General features: G+C 36.6%; 4 protein-coding genes across 8 annotated transcripts; 1 reads left to right on the plus strand and 3 right to left on the minus strand.

Moving 5' to 3' along the window:
• Positions 1-38: 38 nt before the first annotated feature.
• On the plus strand, positions 39-9,370 carry LOC103850606 (exportin-7). 5 transcript variants are annotated; one of them, XM_009127382.3, is made up of 30 exons: positions 47-225; positions 945-1,049; positions 1,400-1,657; positions 1,758-1,918; positions 2,084-2,149; positions 2,260-2,377; positions 2,727-2,836; positions 2,952-3,047; positions 3,300-3,423; positions 3,669-3,736; positions 4,232-4,318; positions 4,485-4,637; positions 4,713-4,811; positions 4,934-4,993; positions 5,083-5,201; positions 5,309-5,396; positions 5,805-5,909; positions 5,987-6,091; positions 6,166-6,218; positions 6,297-6,360; positions 6,466-6,600; positions 7,016-7,128; positions 7,210-7,303; positions 7,542-7,761; positions 7,875-8,005; positions 8,145-8,291; positions 8,376-8,504; positions 8,596-8,694; positions 8,772-8,810; positions 8,906-9,370. In XM_009127382.3, the coding sequence occupies exons 3-30, from the start codon at positions 1,417-1,419 to the stop codon at positions 9,041-9,043; spliced, it is 3,162 nt and encodes a 1,053-aa protein (XP_009125630.2). In that variant the 5' UTR covers positions 47-225; positions 945-1,049; positions 1,400-1,416; the 3' UTR covers positions 9,044-9,370. The 5 variants fall into 5 exon arrangements, with proteins under 5 accessions (XP_009125628.2, XP_009125630.2, XP_033141719.1 ...); XM_033285828.1 differs by having other exon boundaries at positions 945-1,037; XM_009127378.3 differs by having other exon boundaries at positions 945-994.
• Positions 9,371-9,538: 168 nt separating this feature from the next.
• On the minus strand, positions 9,539-11,291 carry LOC103850608 (protein ORANGE-LIKE, chloroplastic). The gene is made up of 7 exons (XM_009127385.3): positions 11,043-11,291; positions 10,692-10,935; positions 10,514-10,600; positions 10,363-10,439; positions 10,132-10,259; positions 9,900-10,036; positions 9,539-9,809 (listed from the first exon to the last, which is right to left on the minus strand). The coding sequence occupies exons 1-7, from the start codon at positions 11,225-11,227 to the stop codon at positions 9,732-9,734; spliced, it is 936 nt and encodes a 311-aa protein (XP_009125633.1). The 5' UTR covers positions 11,228-11,291; the 3' UTR covers positions 9,539-9,731.
• A 3,564-nt stretch (positions 11,292-14,855) lies between these two features.
• On the minus strand, positions 14,856-16,917 carry LOC103850609 (cyclin-B1-2). Its single transcript, XM_009127386.3, has 4 exons — positions 16,667-16,917; positions 15,554-16,416; positions 15,294-15,472; positions 14,856-15,199 (listed from the first exon to the last, which is right to left on the minus strand). The coding sequence occupies exons 1-4, from the start codon at positions 16,701-16,703 to the stop codon at positions 15,031-15,033; spliced, it is 1,248 nt and encodes a 415-aa protein (XP_009125634.1). The 5' UTR covers positions 16,704-16,917; the 3' UTR covers positions 14,856-15,030.
• A 550-nt stretch (positions 16,918-17,467) lies between these two features.
• On the minus strand, positions 17,468-20,593 carry LOC103850610 (splicing factor SF3a60 homolog). The gene is made up of 11 exons (XM_009127387.3): positions 20,339-20,593; positions 19,957-20,070; positions 19,766-19,870; positions 19,537-19,679; positions 19,345-19,441; positions 18,929-19,090; positions 18,782-18,853; positions 18,431-18,583; positions 18,135-18,341; positions 17,901-18,047; positions 17,468-17,821 (listed from the first exon to the last, which is right to left on the minus strand). The coding sequence occupies exons 1-11, from the start codon at positions 20,510-20,512 to the stop codon at positions 17,675-17,677; spliced, it is 1,521 nt and encodes a 506-aa protein (XP_009125635.1). The 5' UTR covers positions 20,513-20,593; the 3' UTR covers positions 17,468-17,674.
• Positions 20,594-20,644: the final 51 nt, after the last annotated feature.

A 20,644-nucleotide genomic window follows, 5' to 3' on the forward strand; every position in this document is an offset into this window, starting at 1 on the left:
CTTGAAGCGCTCGAGCGAGATAGAGAGGTGAGAGCAGCATCTATAAACAAAAACGAAGTTAATATGTAACAATCTGCGAAATGCTCTAAAACGCTGTCATCGCCCGCCCCCGATCAGTCTTCACGTCTCTTCTTCTTCGTTGTTACCATCGAATCGAGATTTCAGTTCGCCGGAGAAAAACTCGCCGGATAACAAATCGGAAGTTGCTGCCCAGCTCAATCGCTGGTGAGGCAAAGTTTCTATTCTCACATCGGTGGATGGTTTATTGACCTCAATCTCGTGATTGTTGAAGTGATGAAGATGGATGAATAGATCCTCTTCCTGTGTTTTTCCTTGAAATGATTAGGATATGATTGAAAAATACGAAATCTAGGTTTTCTATCGAGTGGTTAAGATGATTCATCGTAGCATAGATAAGTTTGAATGATTCGTTTATTGTTTCGCTAACACACTTTCCGTGAGCTTCCAGTGCTGTTCGTTTGGTTGACGCAGCTACTTGTGGCTGCGTCGGCGTCAATTTTTTTAATAAACTCTTGTTCGTTTCATTGATAAGCCGGTACTGCGTCTTCGCGTCGATCGCCAAAAAATTCTGCGTCTGCAATTAAAACTGCGTCGGCGTCGAAACGAACAACAACTATTTTCATTAAAGCTGATGCCGACGCCGACGCCGAAAACTGCGGCAACCAAACGAACATGACTTCCATGGCATAAGCTAAGATGTAGCTGTGGCAGAATGATATTGCCAAGTCTGCGCATATATGTGATTAATGTGTGACTTGATAATGTGATATTTTCTGATAAACCAAAGTTATAGCGGTATTTGATTATCTCTTTTAGAGTTGTAGCTTTTATACTTTATGTAAGTCTGGCGTTTTGTATGAGTTACTAGTGTGAGTTGTGTGGCAACTGGCAACTGAAGTTTTGGATTTTGACGTTTTAAACAGAAATCAACCCGGGTAGTGAGTGAGCTGGAGTGAGGTGTCCATCATGCAGAGTTAGGAACTTAACTCTCCCATTAGGCTATCACCTTTTTTTCGGTTACTACTTGTGTAACTCCCTCTCTTGCCTTTCTGCTGTATGAGATCTAATTATATTCGCTGGTAGAATTTGTACATTATTAACTGATACACTGGGCTTTTGTCATTGTTAATATCGTTCCATCTCTGTTTGGATCTTGGTGTTTGATTAGAATTGTGGGTTGAATTTATTGTGAAAATCGGTAATTTGATTTTTTTTCTCCTGCAGCTTGTTTGATTCAGTGCTATTGTAATGATTCGTCCCCTTCTTTTGTTGAAACTCAGCACTTTATAAGTCAGGATACTCTATTAAAACTGAAATCTTGTCGAAATATTCTTGTTGAAACGGTAGTGGTATCTATTTTTTGTACCTTTTTGGTCAGATTCTGCGTCGTTACCGATGGAGAGCTTGGCGCAACTTGAGGCATTATGCGAGAGATTGTACAACTCACAGGATTCAGCTGAGAGGGCTCACGCTGAAAATAGTCTGAGATGCTTTTCCGTGAATACGGATTATATATCACAATGTCAATACATTCTCGACAATTCGTCAAAACCTTATTCCTTGATGCTCGCTAGCTCGAGTTTGTTGAAGCAAGTGACGGATCACACCCTGCCGCTGAATCTTCGCCTTGATATAAGTAAACTTCATATGCAATCCTCCAACCCATATGCCTAGATGTATCTCTTTTCTGGCGTTTAATATCTTTTTTTTTCCTGGTGTTGTGTTGGTTTTCCTAGGGGCTTATATAGTGAATTATCTGGCTACAAGAGGACCGAAGATGCAACCATTTGTTATTGCTTCGCTCATTCAACTGCTTTGCCGGCTCACAAAGTTTGGATGGTTAGATGATGATAGATTCAGGGATGTGGTTAAGGAATCAACAAACTTCTTGGAACAGGTGGTGCATCTTCTTTGATATATGGTTTTTGTATTTACATTGTTTCTTAGTGCCTTGTGGACATTATATTGCATAAACCCATGTGGAGGATACTTTTGTAGAAGTTGTAGATTCTTAACACGAGCTTGCTAAAATATGTTTCTTTCATAAATGTTGTTTGAATAGGGTTCCTCGGATCACTATTCTATTGGATTAAGAATTCTGGATCAACTTGTGCAGGAGATGAATCAGGTAAGATGAACATTGTAGATATATGTTGCGTCTCAAGAATATTGTCCATTTATTTACTTTTGTGATATACTTACTGACATTTATTCATCTATCTTTTTCTCAATTCTTAGCCTAATCCAGGGCTGCCGTCCACACGTCACCGGAGGGTTGCCTGCAACTTTAGGGATCAATCCTTATTTCAAATATTCCGAATAGCTTTGACTTCATTAAGCTATCTGAGAAATGATGGTAATATTATGAACTTAATCTTGTAATGCATTGATGTCATCAACCTATATTGTTGGTTGCGCATGTGTGAATTTTGCTGGCTGTATATGAATTGATACCACTTTAGGAAATTCTTTTTTTGTTGGATGGGTCATGTTTGTCATCTTAATTTTTCATTATTTCCCATCATGCCAAGGTAGAAAACCATCTTGAAAATATATACTAGTGGAATATTGGAATGTTTTGAAAAAGTGGAGTATGCTACTATTTTTGTCGATGTCTTTCTGTTTGTCTAGGCATAGGCTTGGGAATTTCATTTTCTTTTCTCTTTAGTTCAATAGTAATGAGTGGGACATTATCTTGTAACCAGCTACTGGGCGTTTACAAGAATTGGCGCTTTCCCTTTCACTGAGGTGTGTATCGTTTGATTTCGTTGGAACTTCAATTGATGAAAGCACAGAAGAGTTTGGCACAGTTCAGGTAGAACACTAATATCGTGTTATTGTTTTCCTGTTTGTCAACGCTTAGTGCCTATGTATTTCTGGTACTCGTTTTTCATGCTGTAATAACTTCTTGTGTAACTGATAATTCTTAGATTCCAACGTCGTGGAGGTCAGTATTGGAGGATTCCTCCACGCTGCAGATATTTTTCGATTATTATGGTAGTACAGAGTCACCTCTTTCGAAAGAGGTATGTCCATATCCATATTGTCCTCTTTTTTTCTGTTCTGGGAGAGAAAGGCATATAAGCATTTTTCAGTAAAATGAAACGTGATTTGTTTTTTCTCTTCATTTTTATCCATCTTTAGTGTGAGGAAACGTGTTTCAATTGCAGTAATATCATTGTGGATCTGATTTGTAAATGTACAGTTTGGATGGAATAGGTAGTTATAGATGATTTGGAATTAGCTATTTGTTAATGTTCCTCTGTATTAATTTCTAGGCACTTGAGTGCTTGGTGCGATTGGCTTCTGTAAGACGTTCTCTGTTCACAAATGATGCTACCCGCTCTACGTTTTTAGCCCATTTGATGACTGGAACCAGAGAAATTCTTCAAACAGGAAAAGGTATGTTGGATGTATTGTACTGTCGGATTTACTGTAAAAATTGAGCTCACTGTATGCAACTGTCTCATTTACCAATTTGTAGCCCTTCATGACTGAAATTCCAGCATCTTAGTTATGTAGTCTGCTAACATTGTAGTCTACGTATGTGTTAATTTTGTGTTTGAATGCATATTTACCCCACTGATTTTACTTAGCTGATCCCGGCCCCTTATCTTCGTCAATACAAATTGCTTTTGATGAATCAGGTCTTGCTGATCATGATAATTACCATGTGTTCTGCCGTCTACTTGGGCGTTTTAGGTTGAATTACCAGGTAATATTCTTTTATAATCCCCACATTACTGTTTGCATAATTTTATATGTGTCATAGCTAGAATTTATGTTAAGATCCATGTACTTGGGTAAATGTACACTTGTTCCTTTTTGCAATATGCCACAGCCGGACAGTCGTAGCTATTCGTGATTACTGATGCGACATGTACTTTTGAATTCAGTGATAGCTCAGAAACACTATGTACTAAAGTTTTCTGTAAATTTAACATTGTTCTCTTGGGGGAATACACACCTCTTTTGCCTAAACTGTAGTTGAAAATAATGGATTGGGGCACTTGTGCTTTGTATTGCTTTGATTTCTCTCTGGACGTTCTTTAGTTGTGGTATATAACAAGATGTTAGTGCCAGCATGTAATCGTTTTCGCTGTGCGGAGTTACTGTAAAAAAATTGGAGGTTAATTTGGACATGGTTTATTGGTTCATATGGTTGATAAATTCATATCTTATGTAATAGTATGTATGAATTCATCTGTAGCTTTCGGAGCTTGTGAAGATGGATGGCTACGGTGAGTGGATACAGTTGGTGGCAGAGTTTACACTAAAATCTCTCCAGTCATGGCAGGTAAATTTCCGCAAGTTTATGTTAGCGAATGCATTAGCAAACCTATTATAGACACTACGTATCTCCTTAAAGGCCGTGCCATTCAACATGATCAATGTTACTATAGCTTAAATGGTTAGCTGAGATGGTATCTAGCTTGCAAAATCTGAGGGACTTTTTCTTTCAGTGGGCCAGCAGCAGCGTGTACTACCTTCTAGGAATGTGGTCCAGATTAGTAGCATCTGTCCCATACTTGAAGGGTGATTCACCAAGTCTACTAGATGAATTTGTACCTAAAATTACAGAAGGTTTTATCATCTCCAGATTCAATTCTGTGCAGGTATAACACCGCTTATTCCGAAATGTTTCCACTTCAAAATTGTAGTTTTTCTTTGATATATGTACCTCATTCCAGGCTAGTGTCCCCGATGATGATCCGACTGATCATCCTTTGGATAAAGTTGAAGTTCTGCAGGATGAACTGGATTGCTTTCCTTACCTATGCAGATTTCAGGTTATCCTTTATTCTGGATTTGTCTGTCATGCGGTACCCTTGTTTTTGCTCACATTGTCCTTGGATAATGTTGTATCTTAACTTAATACAATTAAACTGCATCTGAGATTCTTATCATGCAGTATGAAAGAACTGGCACGTATATAATAAACACAATGGAGCCTCTTCTGCAATCATATAGGGTAAAGCCAACGGTTATTATTTGTTTTGCTTGTTGCCGCTCTGTCGATGTTTGTGTCTTAGTCGCTCTAGCTGAGTGATCGTGTAACAGGAAAGAGCGCACCAACAGTTTGCTGACAATTCCGAACTGACACTTATTGAAGCGAAATTGTCATGGCTTGTTCATATTGTTGCCGCTATTGTTAAAATCAAGCAGTGCAGCGGTTGTAGGTAAGTTGCTATGCTATCCTGATTCCTGAGATTTTTTTGCTTTAGGCTGTTTGAGGAACAAAACAATATATGAAGTATGAACAATGGAAATTAAATATATGGTGCAGTGTGGAGACGCAAGAGGTGCTTGATGCTGAACTCTCTGCTCGTGTTTTGCAGCTAGTAAATGTTATGGACAGCGGACTGCACACACAGGTATACATCTCTGCTTGCAATTAATTAAAAACAGAAAATGTTTGTAGTCTTGTAGATGATCTCGTTGGATTTAGTACTTCCATTATTTGGTAAAAAAGTGGATCTTAACCATGAAGATGAAAATTACGTATGGTTGTTCTGCCACTTGATGTATGGCACCATTTGTATTTATATGCACTTCTTTTAAACAATCACTCATGAATACAGCTGAAAGATCTAGCTTAAATGTTCCCAAGCCTGTATAACCACAACTGTTATTATAGAGTGATCTCATTAACGTTAGTATAGGATACTGTGATAACGTTTCAACAACTGTGTGCTGCACGTGTTGGGGTTCCTTTTCTCCCAGAAGAATTCACTACTTTTATATCATCTGTAAAGTAATCAAATGACACTTTCTTTCTGCAGAGATATGGTGAAATAAGTAAACAAAGGCTTGATCGTGCCATTCTTACATTCTTCCAGAATTTCCGGAAGTCTTACGTTGGTGATCAGGCCATGCATTCATCAAAAGTAAATGCAAACTTGTTTCCTTTTATATAATTTTTTTTTTATTTACGTTAGTTCCTGATACTACCATTCTGTTGCAGCAGTTGTATGAAAGATTGAAAGAACTCCTTGGGCTCCACGATCATCTAGTGTTGCTGAACCTTATTGTTGGCAAGATTGCTACAAACTTAAAATGTTATGCAGAGGTAATCTTGTGTTCTTTACCTTTTTAACACGCCGCTATAAACATCAAAGTCACACCTGTCTTTTGTTTCTATAGAGTGAAGAAGTTATTAGTCACACGCTAAGTTTATTTCTGGAGTTGGCATCTGGGTAACTCCATTATACCTGTTTAAATTGATGTTATATTAGCTCATGCATTTCCGTGTTGATTTTTTTTTCCTCTTGCAGATATATGACCGGAAAGCTGCTTTTAAAGCTGGACACAGTGACCTTTATTATTTCTAACCACACAGTAATTCGTCTCCAAATATTCTTTTTTTTTTGTGTGTGTGGACAGCATTATGCATTCAAATTTATCACCAGCAATAGTCTCAGTATGCGAGTTGTCTAATTCCAGAGGGAGCAGTTTCCATTCTTAGAGGAGTACAGATGCTCTCGCAGCAGAACAACGTTTTACTACACAATTGGCTGGCTGATTTTCATGGAGGATAGCTCAATAAAGTTTAAAACTTCGATGGAACCACTTCTTCAGGTTATACCTATTTTCTTTCCGCGTCTTATCTCTGAGCTTTCATTTACAATAGTGATTCTGTTGTCTGATTATGATGATGGAGTTGCATATTTTTTTATTGAAGAAGAGATGAAAAGTTTTGTATTGAAGAAGAGGTGAAATTTGCTTTGTTCGTTTCACTTTTTCAGTTTAAGGCATAGTTCGATATCCTACACAGTTATTCTTCCATATCATAATATCTTATTATATCTTATAGGCAAATTCGCATCGCATAGTAGTTTTGTATTCTCTGTAGTATGCATAGCTTTCTATGCATAGCTTTCTATGCATAGCTTTCTATCATAATTGTAATGGTGTATTGGAATCTAAGTTCTTGTAAATAGTTTAAGCGTATGTAACAAGTCAGTAAACCACTTTTTTTATTCAATCATGCTAGGTTTTCCGCACCCTGGAACTAACACCAGATTCCATGTTTCGCACTGATGCTGTGAAGTTCGCTGTGATCGGGTTGATGCGGGATTTAAGAGGAATTACAATGGCTACTAGCAGGTCTTGACTACAGCTTGTGACTTTAACATCCATAGACATTTTACAATCTTATGAATTATTTAAGCTCTCTTTTAATTTCAGTCGGAGAAGCTATGGTCTTTTGTTTGACTGGCTCTATCCTGCACACATGCCACTTCTTTTGAGAGGGATCTCACATTGGTTCGACACACCAGAGGTATTTAGTTATCCGTTCTGCTCCATTGGCTTGTATTATATAGTTCACTGACCTGAGTCTACTTATATATATATATATATATATATATATATATATATATGGTTTTATCTCTATAATTTAGCATTAATCAATATCTAATTTCCATAAGTGGTTTCCACTGTCATGTTAATTTCTTTCTGACATTTTTGTGAATATTGGTGCCTTTGCCTCATCTTCTCTTCTTTGTCTGTTGATGTAGGTTACGACTCCGTTGTTGAAGTTCATGGCTGAGTTTGTGCATAACAAAACCCAGCGCCTTACTTTTGATTCTTCTTCTCCAAATGGCATCCTGCTTTTCCGGGAAGTCAGTAAATTGATTGTGGCTTATGGTTCAAGGATTTTAGCCCTTCCAAATGTTGCGGATATATACGCCTATAAATACAAGGGGATCTGGGTTTCACTGACTATTCTATCAAGAGGTTAGAACATGATTTTGACATTATAGAACCAATGAGAATTAATCTTTTTGACTCTTTGTTTTTTGATTATTATTATCATGTGTTGTGATACTTAATAATCATTTAATGGTCAGCGCTTTCGGGGAATTATTGCAATTTTGGTGTGTTTGAACTCTATGGCGATCGGGCTCTTGCGGATGCACTTGATATCGCATTGAAGATGACCCTGGCAATACCCTTGGCCGATATATTAGCATATCGCAAGGTATGTGTGCCACTGGGTATTTTTATTGTCCCGATGCCTTCACATTTAGTTCAGTGATTCAATCAACCAGTCTTTGATTTTTAGTTATCTGTGTGCACTCTTAATCTCAAATCTTTGTCGTCTTTCTTTCATCTTTCAGCTTACAAAGGCATACTTTGGATTCGTCGAGGTCCTGTGTGGCAGTCATATAACCTTTATATTGAAACTGGATACTGCCACTTTTATGCATCTCGTAGGCTCTCTTGAATCTGGACTCAAGGGGTTGGACACGAGTATTTCATCACAAGTGAGAATTTTGTAATCAATTATTTTTTGAAAGATTTATACTGCGAAATGTCTTTTTAAACATTGATATAAATAATCGTTACAGTGTGCAGTAGCTGTAGATAATCTTGCTACGTATTATTTCAACAACATCACAATGGGTGAAGCACCTACTTCCCCAGCTGCTATTCGTTTTGCACAGCACATTGCAGACTGCCCTAGCTTGTTCCCCGAGGTAACTCATCATTTCTGTTTGTCAGATTCATTGCAACACAAAAATTAGATTTAATCCCTTTTTATTTAAACGGGTTTGCTCTTACAAGCAGATATTGAAGACGCTGTTTGAAATAGTTTTGTTCGAAGATTGTGGCAATCAATGGAGTCTCAGCAGGCCAATGCTAAGCTTGATTCTTATAAGTGAGCAGGTAATTTCTTATCTTTCAGTTTCCGAAATGGTTTTTTTTTTTTGTTAATTCGTCTAACCTTATATAAATCCAACCAGATATTCTCTGATCTGAAAGCTAAGATCCTCTCCTCACAGGTGATAAATCCAAAACTCGTTTTTTTTTCTTTACACAAGTGTTTCTTTTATGTAAGGCTCTATATTGATTACTTAAAATTTTGATGGTGTTGCAGCCAGTGGATCAACACCAGCGTCTCTCAGCCTGCTTTGACAGTCTTATGACAGACATATCGCGTGGGTTGGATCAGAAGAACAGAGACAAGTTCACCCAAAACTTGACCCTTTTCAGACACGAGTTCCGCGTTAAATAAGAATCGCCACGCCACGGTCTGCTACATTAGGGTCTCATAAGAAAAGACCCACGTTGACATAGTATAAGTTATTCCCACTTTAAAAGATTGTGGTACTGTACAGTTTTTTGGGAAGAAAGGGAAGTAACATTTACATAGCTTTACAATATGTGGTCCTTTGAATGCTCTGGTTTATTCTGTGTCCTCTGCCCAAAAAAAAAATAGCTCGATAAAAGAAGTTTGATGTACAACATTGCTCCCAACATTATTGTCACTTATTCATTGTATTTGTTTGTGATGATGGTAAACAAAACCCGAATGAAAATCCAAATTTGTTTTTGACTGGCTTTTGGTTATTCTATTTGATTTGCTATTCGGAGTTAATTATTGTGATCACCGGATGATTTAACAGAACTATTGTTAACATTATTATTGTATTGGTTATGTCATATTTATTCACTAAGCAAAATATCATGAGTTTTTCTTCTAAATGAACATGATGATAACATAAGCAAATTTGAAAGAAATTCGCTTTATCAAATAATGTTTAAGGGCTTATGAACTTTTACTATGTAATTATATGCTTTGGACAAAAGCTATAAATCCTATTTTTCTTAACTATGTAAACATTTATATGGCTTTCTTCAGTACAGAGTCTTGGCTTAGGCTTTTGAAGGACAAATGTACATACAAAAGATGCGATCGTTTTCTAGTCGAAAGGGTCAAATCGTGGGTCGTGCTCACTAGCTGTGACCATCCCAGTACATAGACATGTCGGACACATCACCTGATTCATACACAAAGACACACAAAAACAAAGACTAAGCATACGCACTCAGGTCAGATTGTATAAAAATGTTGTTCAGACAGCTTTTACCTTTCCTGCGCCGGAACAGTTCAGACACCTTTCCGTTGTCGGAGCTTGCAGAAGCAGGCTTGAAGCTCTAGTTCGTTTTATTGGATCAATGCTTAAGCACACACCACTAGCAGAACATTTAGCGCATGGCAAGTATCCTAAGCAAACACATATCATTTAAGAAGTTGTTCAAATAAAAAAACAATCAACAGTTTACATTATAGTCCATAGGATTGATATATAAATCAATTACCAGTCCCAAGGCAGTACTTGCACCTCTTCTTCTCTTGTTGTTTAACATTGTTAACTTCAATTAGCATCAATGTTGAAATAACACCCACCGCTCCCCCAGAAAATGATGCCACAATGGGATCTACTTGGCTGTATCACAGATAAAAAATAACATATAATATTTTTTATAATTACTAGATATGATATGAAAAATTATAATTAAAAATTCAAGCAATTTCACTAGTGGTAGTACCTTAATTGCAAGGGAAGATGCAAACTCCTTATAAAATCTTCGTAAGAGGTTCCTCCTAATCCTACCTTAAGCTCAAGCTGACCATTTAAAAAAAATCATTCAAGAACATATGCTAATGCTGTGTTCAAGGAAAGATACTTTGTTACATTACCTTAGGCGCAATCAAGCCACCAAAGAAAATGATTCCAGAGATCAAAGCCACACTGGTCAAGTAGAGTTGTTTCAAAGTCTTTGGCGTCTATTTTCAAAACAAAACAAAACAAAAATTAAAAAGACAAGATTTGCATTAAACAACAACAAGGACGTGCTTTGTCTCTAAAGTAACTAACCACGTTAGGGAGAAAAGGAATGGAAGAAGGGATCTCAGGCATCTCCGTCGCCTCGAGGACAGTGTTCTCATCCTCGCTGATGGATTTAACACTCTTGATCCGTTGCTGAACGCGTAGCCTCCTGACTTCCTCCATGAGGAGAAAGATCTTGTTGCGTCTGCTCCTAATGTTGTCTTGTATCTCCTGAAGCTGCATCTGCACGAAGTCTTGGACCGTCTCTGATCCCTCAATGATACAGAAGTTACTGAAGCAATCACAAACAAACAAAAAGGTTCGGTTTTTACGAAACTATAATCGAAAAGGTTCGATTTTGAATACATAAACGAAGAGAAGGGGCAAAAGGGTACTTGCTTTGGAACAGAGTCGCCGGCGGGAGGAGGTCCGTTGTTGGTGCCGGCGGCGGAGCAGGAGAGTGTAGAGCGACCATGTAAGAGAAGACGAGGGGGGAGTTTGAGGTGAGATGAAGGGAAGAGGAGTAGGGATCTGGAAGTTGATGATGGAGGAGGAGGAGGAGAAGAGAAGCTCGTCGTCATCATCTTCTCTGCGAGCTATGCTTTCGTTGTCAATACCTTTCTGGATAACTAACCAAAGCTACCACACTTTTTCGGCTGATAATAAATAACCTTCCGCGTGGTTCCAAAGGTTTCACTGTTTTTGTTTTTTTAATAACATCGCAAATTAATTAATAAACAAACCTTCATTGACACGTGGGGACAATTACAAGTTTTTTTTTGTCTTAAACGTCTAAAGCTAATGTGTTGTGTATCTTTAACTAGAAGTATCTTAATACTTTAATTAGTTTTAAGAAATTATTATGACGAATATAAATGTTTCTCGATTTTTGTATCAATTAAATTAATTTATAATCCAGTTATTAACCTATACATTTCACTTCACTTATATATATATATATGAAATTGTTTATCAAAAATACTTTTATTCAAATTTTCGAATGAAATTTATTTATTTATTATATATCAATAAATTGAAGCTCATAATAGAATTTTTTTCTCTCTTTTAATTTTTTCCAAGGTCGAGTCTCACCATGCTCCAAGCTTCACCATGCGGTGTATGATATTTTCAACATTATTAATTTATAGAGTTTTTAATCTATTATACTAATAATATATCGATATTATTTTATTAAAAAGTTTATTTTTCATATATAAATTAATTAGATATAATTTTACTAAATATTATCAAAAGAAATTGATGTGTTATTAATTTATATTTTTAGTGAGACTATACATTTACGTATAAAAATTCTAATAAATTATTATTTTATTATTTTATCAATTTGTGTCATATTATGAACCGACATGATTCGGGATCAAGTTTTTTTGATTAGTTTATTGTATTTATTAATTTATAGAGTTTCTACTGTACTACTGAAAAAATAATTAAAGGAAAAATAAGAAAAACACAAAATAAATAGAAGAAAAACATAAGAAAAACACAAAAAAAAACATTAAAAACGCAAGAAAAAAGTTTAAATTAATATGACCAAAACATGATTAAAATAAGTTAAGTTCCAAGGGCATGTACTCTCAAAACCTTGTAATCTTTTGATCATTTACTGAATATAATCTTTTTCTCATAGATCATTTAGTTTTGCACACTATTGGTAACACTCTTTACTTGAGGTATAGCATTTTTATAGTTTTCTCTTCCCAAACTTCCTTCTCATTCTTTGTCAACCATTTGAATATCCATGGATGTGGAATGATTGTGAGAACATATTAAGCTGAACTCCATGAATCACCTCATCTACATGGTCAATAGGATCTGCGAGATATGCCAAATTGAGGCTCGGAATGTATCAGGAAACAGATGTAGAAGCAGCACCATCATTATCACTTGGTCAATGGCACTCTGTGTCATTGCCCTTGTTTCTTTCTTTGTTGTTAAGTTTTATGTAAAACTGTACACCTTGCCAATCCTCATGGCGAGGGAAGCTATTACTTTAACTCTTAAACCAAGCCATTACTCTTTAACTCTTAAATTTGGCAAAAGGGTTGAATATTCTGTTTACCTTGATGTCTTTCTCAACCGAGAAAATACCGGTCAAATTAAAGTAGTGTATTTAAACAGAAACAATATATTTGGCTTTAACTTTTTATTTTGTGTTTTTACATTTTAGTGGAGTCATTTTCATATATATATATATATATATATATAATAAATATATAACACGTTCTGCTTCACCTCATATTAAAAATTGACTTCCCCCCCTTCCCTCCTCACAGGCATATAAAAAATGGAACAACAGCATGATGCTTCTTCTTCTATCGTTTCAGAAGAAGTGGTCGTGTGTGTTGAGTCACCTAAATAGAATATATTTTAACGGTGGCAGCCTAATCTAATTGAGATGTCACTGCAAGAATGAGCTTGCATTGGTTCACGCTGAATGTGCGAACCAATGGTTTGCCAGGAAAAATACCACGTAAGTCATATTACGTAAGTCAGTGTTTCTAATATATATATATATAAATATGCACTTATATATATAACACATGTAAATTTTAATTTATAAGATTTGTGAAATTTGCAACAAAAAAAAACGATGAACCTATCAGAAAACAGCACAATGTTTCTTTCTTACGCAATTGCACTCGGTGTAAGTATAATCATGTATTATAAGTATATGACTTACTTAGTGGACAAGTGACTCAATGTAACATGTTCGTAAAACACGATATAAAAGATATACAACATAAAATATTTCTTAAACATTAAAATAATTTTTTAGTTATTTTCTTTCTAAAATCGTATCAATATGTTATTGGTATAGTACTACTGAAAAGATAACTAAAAGAAAAATAAGAAAATCTCAAAAAGTAAGAAAAACAAAAGAAAAACACAAGAAAATATAGAAAAAACATTAGAAAACACAAAAAATGAAAATTAATATGAACAAAACATGATTAAAAACTAACACATTAATATTTTGTTGCAAAACTATTGCTAGTTATAGCAATATATAAGATCACGAGAGCCAAAATTTAAGGATTTTTTATGAAACATAATGTATGTTTTGGCTTAGGCTTTTGAAGGACAAATGTACATACAAATAAATGAAAAATGTACCATATATTTAGAACCAAAAAGGTCTCATTCATAAAAATTGCTATATATAATAATGCTTATGAAAGAAAAAAATAAATTTAAATAGAATGGATCCGACTAAATAGAACAAAACAGATGTGACTAATTAAGAATGAGGAGGTTGAGGAGGGGGAAGAGGAATATTGTAAAGATATATTTTTACTCTATGTTTCACAAATAGAAAAAACACAATGTAAGTGTAAATGGTTCATCTTCTTTAGTAATCATATTAATATAATATTAAATAACTTGAAAACAAAGTTATGAGTAGCTTATGTGAACATAATTCTTCAATCCTATAAAAATATGCAAATGAGAATGTAAATAGAGTGAAATAGACCAAATGGTATAGTATATATTAAGGAAATTATCAAATGGTCTAAAACTATACTATGTATGTATGAAACTGACAAATAGTATAGACATAAAGTGCTATTGGTTGTGATGGTGGTGGGGGAAACAAAATATGTAGTGGATGTTACACATTTGGTGGTGGTTGTGATGGATATTATGATTGTGGCTGAGTAATTAATTTAATTATGAAAGAGCTCATAGTGATTAAAGAAGAGGTATGCTATTGATTACGGATGATGGAGTGGTAGTTGAAGGAAGTGGTTGTTAGGAAGAGGTGTCGATGTTTGACAAAAAAAAAAAGGAAGAGGTGTCGATAAATGCACAAGACATTGAAAATTATGGATTTGGTGGTGGTCGTAACGGAGATACAGTGGCAAAGTTTGACGGTGGTAACATTTATTTGGGAAATGATGGAGGTAGTTGATAACCGAAAAAAAAATTTTGATATCTTATTAGACTATTTACAATTAGGCTGTTGAATTATTATTTTTAACGGTTTAAATGGTGCAATGAGATGTTGAATAAATAGTTGAAAGTGAGATGGATTAAACTGAGTTAAATTTATTCAATCCGTTAAATATAAGAAAAAGGAGAGAGACGATAACAAATAGTGATTTATCAGATTAAAAATTAAAGATTCAATGTGATAATTATTTTTAAGATAATGTATTTTGGAACAAGTGCTCGTTACCACTCAGAGCATGATGCAAACAACACAAACATAATCCAATTATCAGAAAGCTTATCTATTAGTCATAGAGAGGTAAAGTATACATCATATTTTGAACTCATAACAAATAAGTTTTTTTTTTAAAGCAAAGTCGAATCTTAAAATTTCTCAATCAGAGAGAGATCTGATGAAAACACACACAAAATCACTTTAAGCAGAAAGGGGCTCCTTCACATCAGCAGCAGAACTCAAGAGAGACTTTGCTGGTGAAACCAAAGCAACGCCTCCGTTCTCGATCTTTGAGTACTTCTTGTAGACCGCACGTAGCTTGCTCTCTCCGCATCTTGAGTGATGTAACGCTAGAAGCTTTGAGCATTCCCTATTAACACAACACAAACACATATAAGTTTCTCTGCAATTTAACAGACAATAAGAACAAAAGAAACAGAGATGGTGTTCTTGATGATTCTTACATTATCTCAGATTCAGAGTATCCTGTGTGGAACTTCAACGTATCTGTCCAAGCTGGCGACTTGTTCAAAGAGCATCTCGCTGTGTATACAGCTGAAGCAGCTAGCATGGAGGGACAGAACTTCAACGTGTCGTAATGCATCATCCCCAGCTCCGCAAGAAAGTGAACCATGTTCTCCATCTACAGACACAACAACAAATCAAACCAACATTAGTCTCTTTCCAATCTAAACTGTAAGAAAATAAGCAAAAGTCAACTCACCTCTGGATCAGACACCGAGGCTTTAATGAATCGGACAAGGAACACGTACTGAGTCGGAACCGTCAAGTACCACTCAAGATTCCCAAGGATAGTCTTCTCCATCACCAGAATCTGCTTGTTGTTGTAAGCATTATCCGTCACATACACCAAATCATTCACCTGAGGTGGCCAGATCTCTTCGTACTTGGAAGCAATAAGCAAAGCACTGATTCCCACAAGCTGCAACTCACGTTTAGGAACAGCTTTCACCGAAAGGAACCGATCAATGATGTTGACAGTGAGGTAAAGCGTCTCCAAGTTAAGCTCAAACTTGACGTGAACTTCCAACAACCAATCCACCAAAATAGCTCTCATCTTCTCGTTCATCTCCGTCTGAATGTGCATATACATCTTCGGCTGGCTCTCCTTCTCAACCTCTTTGTAGAAAGAGTACATATCTTCAACGTACTCCACCGCAGCCAAATGGTTGTCTTTATCAGACTCATCAATATCAAGAATCTTGGGCTTGTTGGCTACACCACACGCAGCTTTGCTTCTAGCGCTGAGAACCGATGAGTAAGTCACGTTCTTGCTCTTAGGAGGTGACGACACTGCTGCCTTCTTGACGACTAGATTCTTCTTTGGAACAAGAGGTTGTTGTGGCTTCTTGGCTGCAAGAACCGGAGCCTTGTTCTCACCACCGTTGGCGTTTGCTAGTAGCTGGGCTCGGAAGCTTCGGGTAATGGGCCTGTTAATGGGCTTGCCTCCTTGGGCTAAGGGAACAGAGACGAGGTTTCGGTTTCCGATGTCACCGAGAGCACGACGGTTCTTTACGGCGCCGTTTTTGTTCTGGATCTTCGCACCATCCGCTGCGACGGGAACACCTGTTTCAGATAAATCCATAAGAAATCACAATCAAGATCTGTTCTTGAACGAGTCGAATCGGGACCGAGTTAGGGCACACGAGTTATATACTCAATCGAATTAAACCCAGATTTCGCAAAAATCGAAGAAACCCATCAAAGATCAGATGAATACTCAATCGAATCAATTAAGCTATACCCAGATTTTACGAAATCGAATTGATTACATAGAAAATTGAGAGGAGGTGAAGAAGAGGAAGAAGAAGATTACCTCTGACTTGCTCAGGCATGTTTGTTCTCGTCGCCATAATCGCTCTCTCCTGCAGATTCTTACTCTTCTTTGATATTTCTCTTTTGGGTAAAAGAGTCTGTGAGGATTGAGAGATTGTGATGAAGAAGAAGGCGAGAGAGCGCTCGTCTTATGAAGAGGAGCCAACGGTTGTATTCCAACGGTCATATTTTTGGTGGGATTTATTTGTGGCCGTTGGATGATTAGATTTTAGATCCAACGGTGGAAAGAGAGTCTACGTAGAGTTGGGATGCGTTGGCACGGGAGTGTTTTACTAGTCAGCGAATATAGTCTTCCGAAAATGGCCGTTTGACTGTGAAATAAAAAAAAAAAAGTAAGAAAGCCCATTCCAAGTTACCTTTTTAATTAAGATTTTGTGATTTAATAGCATAAACTACGCTACAAATTCTATAAGAAAATTCTTAAAAACTAATATGAGCAGCGAATAGATGTTAGCAAATGAGTAACAATTAAATTTTAAAATGTAAACAGAAACATATATTATGTTTACACAAATTCTATAAAAAGAGGAACCAATGAATGTTAAGAAATTAGTAACACTTGAGGAAATTAAAATTTAAAATTCTCTACTGTTACCGTTAGACCAAAATTTTATTGATATGTTTGAACTTAGAACATTCAAATAAAAATAAATAAAAGTATTAGAAATTGTTTAACATAAAATATAGAAGTACATGAAAACTGAAGCTCATTTTATAAATATAAAGGTTTAAGATCAAAATGAATTGTGAATAGTATTAATTCAACTTTGATGTAATACTGGAGAAACATTTTCTTCATTTTTTTATGTTTTATGTTTTACCTAGGACGATTTGTGATGGTCTAAACGAAACTAAAAGAGAATACATCACAAAAAAGATGACAAATGGTTTGATTTTACAAAGTAGAAAGGTACACTTGATTTAAGGTTTGAAGTAATACAGCAAGTAGAGAAGTTGTCATCAAGTAACATTCCTGAATGTGACCAAATCAGATGAGACCTTGACGTTGGAGATCAGAGTAAGTCTTCTTGTTGTAGATGTTACCTTCACGATCTTCATACTCTTCTTCCAGTTCTGGCCTCCACTTGTTAACCCCTTGCCTCTCCTGGATCTTCTTCCACAACTCTTTCGCTTCCTGAAACGAAAACCAAACCAAATCACATATCAAATTACACAAACTCTTGCTTTTAAGTTTCAACAAGGCAAATATATACCTCAATTGAAGTGATTTCGTTGAAGTTCTTTGTGTTTGGAATTCCTAAGCAACGCATTCCATGTTGGTGTTGAAACTCTTTAAAATGTCTCTCAAAAGCTCTCCTCCCCATGTAGACACTGTTTCCACATATCTCGCATTCAAATTTCTACACGAAGTAACAACAGAAATTTGATTGGTCAGTGTAATGTTTGTCACTGTTTGCTTTAGCATCGATGATGGTACTTCAACATACCTGGCCAAGGCCATGAAGCTTGTAGAGCCAGTATGGTATAGGCTTCCCATCCCAACCCATTGGCAGCTTCAGTGGATTGTAAAAATCGCCCTCCTCGTCATCACTTTCTTCTTCTGCACGTTCTTCCTCACCCTCGCGTTCTTCCTCCATCTCCTCATACGTCAAGGCCTGCTTCTTTACAATGTTTTGTTTCGTCCTTTCGATTGTCTACACAAAGACAACAAGAAAGTTAAAGGTAAGATAAATATTTAGGGAGAAACAAAGGACGTGGCAAAGAGGTAATTCAATCAGCTAACCTCATCCAGTAAACTGCAGAGTTTCTTCACCTTGGCCTCTGTTAGTGCAATCTGTTTAGCACTGTCGGGCTCCTGCGTTGATTTGGCATCTCCGTTTTGTTTCACGATGGGTTTGGCAAAATGTTTCTTATCCAGCTTCTCCAAAGGCGTATCCTGAACATAAATTGAATCAATCAAAGGCATAGGACAACCTTAAGGTTATAACATAAGCTACAAATCCATTGGCATACTAAATGTCAATCTGACTTGAACTCCCAACTAAATCTCATAGCACTAAATGCTCCTACCAAACCTCAGTACACGCAAAATGTAGCAAAATGCGTTTCCAGGAGATTTAGCAAGTGTACGAACCTTTGTAAGGAAAAGTCTCTCCGCACGCTGCTGCAGAGTACCACCAACTTTCAGCCCCAGAGCCCCCAGCGCCTAAATGACATAAAAGAGATATAATTAGAGGAATAATGCTTCTTGGATCATATAAACATGAAGCATGGTCATTACCTCCTTAAGCTTTTCAGGTCCCACTTCTATCAACTCCTCCGCTGTGGTGTAGTAATCAAGATCTATGACAGAATGCTGTGGCTGTGGTTCATTCTCTTGGCCATGGTCCTCCCAGCCTACTACTTTTCCATCTGCAAATTGCTCTTCAAAATCAGTCTCAACCTGCACGAAACCAAACATATTAAATGCAAGAGATTAAACTGAATGCACAACATTTGACGAAACTAGAACTACCAAGAATGCCAACTTATACTATCGAAGATATGAAATCTCTAGCTATGGCTATTTAATTTCCAATACGAGCTTCATCTAGCTATGGATTCAACTTCATACCATTAGTTCAAAGCACCCATAAGAGTTCATACGGCAACAAGCTGAACATAATAAAACAATAAAGAAAGAGAGGAGTTTTAAACCTTAGAAAGCATTTTGTCAAGGTCTTGCAACGGCTCCGTTCGCTGGAAAAAGTTGACCAAGTACTCTAGCAGAGCTTCCATATACTTCTTGTATTGCCTAAAAGGACATTTTGTAAGACAACAAGGAAGGCCATTCAGATACATGTAGAAACAAATATGGAAACTTTCTAAGTAGAAGAACAAAATGTTTACCTTGAAAACTTCAGTTTACGCGATATCTTCTCTGGTTGAGAAAAGACATCAAGGTAAACAGAATACTCGACCCTTTCCCCAAATTTAGAGTTAATGTACTGGTTATACAAATCATGCAAGTCCAAGTACCGACCAGCGCCTTCCTGCACACCACACAATTATAGAAATTCAATAAAGTACCACGTATAAAAATATGACTAATAGTACTCTGTTAAAAACAGAAACTTACCTCTCCACTAAACGAAATAACAGGTTCCACCTTCAGAAGTGCTTCATAGTCCGCACTGGCATCAACAAGAGGTCCAGAAGGGTACTTTCTATGATACTCACGTATCTACAAGTTTGTAAAAAGAAGTTTAATTAATTTCATATTTTTGAGAAAGCAAAAAAAAAAAGAGCCAAAGGATAGAAAGCAAAAACCTCTTTCAAACGATCATAAAAAGCACTGTACACATTGATCCCTGTCGCAGTGTGGCCACCAAGCGCTGCAATCTCATCTTCCCTAGCCCCATCCTTATCTTCATAAGTCTCAACCTTGACATAGCCCAACAAAGAATCACACGTCAGCATTAATCCCAAGGCATCTATCTACTGATGACTAGTTAGTTAATCATGTAATCAATGCTTGGTTTGCTTTAATCCCTAGCTCAATGTTCACTTAACCGGAAACCACTTCACTATACAAGATCAATACGAAGCTATGAAGCTATAAAGATCCAAATCATTTTGAGATAAACTATACAGTAAAGCGCATTTTCTAATTCGATGGAAGGTACTAGAAGGAGGAGGAGCGTAAACGTACGAGCTTCTCGGTGGTGCGCATGATAGACTGAATCATGTTGCGGACACGGTGGCCCTGTACCAATCTGTCCTTGCTCGACGACGGCTCGGTCTGCAGATCTTGCACAACGATTCGCTCCAATCTTTCAATCTCCTCATGATTGGAGCGAGTTTGCTCGAGGAGAGTCGACGACATCTTCTCTCTTCTTCCTCCTCAGACTTGAATCGAACCGAAACCCTAAACCTACACAAGACAGATGGATATTTTCAGACACTATCAATCATATTGTGTTTTGTCTCTTGGGCTTGTTCAGATGGATTAATGGGC

This window comes from Brassica rapa, chromosome A02 (assembly GCF_000309985.2).
Source record: "Brassica rapa cultivar Chiifu-401-42 chromosome A02, CAAS_Brap_v3.01, whole genome shotgun sequence".
NCBI lineage: Eukaryota > Viridiplantae > Streptophyta > Magnoliopsida > Brassicales > Brassicaceae > Brassica > Brassica rapa.

Bases quoted from the DNA above. Each gene is read 5' to 3' on its own strand.
- LOC103850606 (XM_009127378.3), top strand. The intron at 6,219-6,296 runs GTAACTCCATTA...TTCCTCTTGCAG, and splicing joins TTTCTGGAGTTGGCATCTGG to ATATATGACCGGAAAGCTGC. The intron at 6,361-6,465 runs GTAATTCGTCTC...GTCTAATTCCAG, and splicing joins TTATTATTTCTAACCACACA to AGGGAGCAGTTTCCATTCTT.
- LOC103850608 (XM_009127385.3), bottom strand. From the start codon at position 11,227: ATGATGACGACGAGCTTCTCTTCTCCTCCTCCTCCTCCATCATCAACT. The intron at 10,936-11,042 runs GCAAGTACCCTT...TGATTGCTTCAG, and splicing joins GCCGGCGACTCTGTTCCAAA to TAACTTCTGTATCATTGAGG. The intron at 10,440-10,513 runs GTAATGTAACAA...TTAAATGGTCAG, and splicing joins GTGGCTTGATTGCGCCTAAG to CTTGAGCTTAAGGTAGGATT.
- LOC103850609 (XM_009127386.3), bottom strand. From the start codon at position 16,703: ATGGCGACGAGAACAAACATGCCTGAGCAAGTCAGAG. The intron at 15,473-15,553 runs GTGAGTTGACTT...TTGTGTCTGTAG, and splicing joins CCTCGGTGTCTGATCCAGAG to ATGGAGAACATGGTTCACTT. The intron at 15,200-15,293 runs GTAAGAATCATC...TTGTGTTAATAG, and splicing joins TACTCTGAATCTGAGATAAT to GGAATGCTCAAAGCTTCTAG.
- LOC103850610 (XM_009127387.3), bottom strand. From the start codon at position 20,512: ATGTCGTCGACTCTCCTCGAGCAAACTCGCTCCAATCATGAGGAGATT. The intron at 19,871-19,956 runs GTTTTTGCTTTC...ACAAACTTGTAG, and splicing joins TTTATGATCGTTTGAAAGAG to ATACGTGAGTATCATAGAAA. The intron at 18,048-18,134 runs GTATGTTGAAGT...TACTTCGTGTAG, and splicing joins AGCTTCATGGCCTTGGCCAG to AAATTTGAATGCGAGATATG.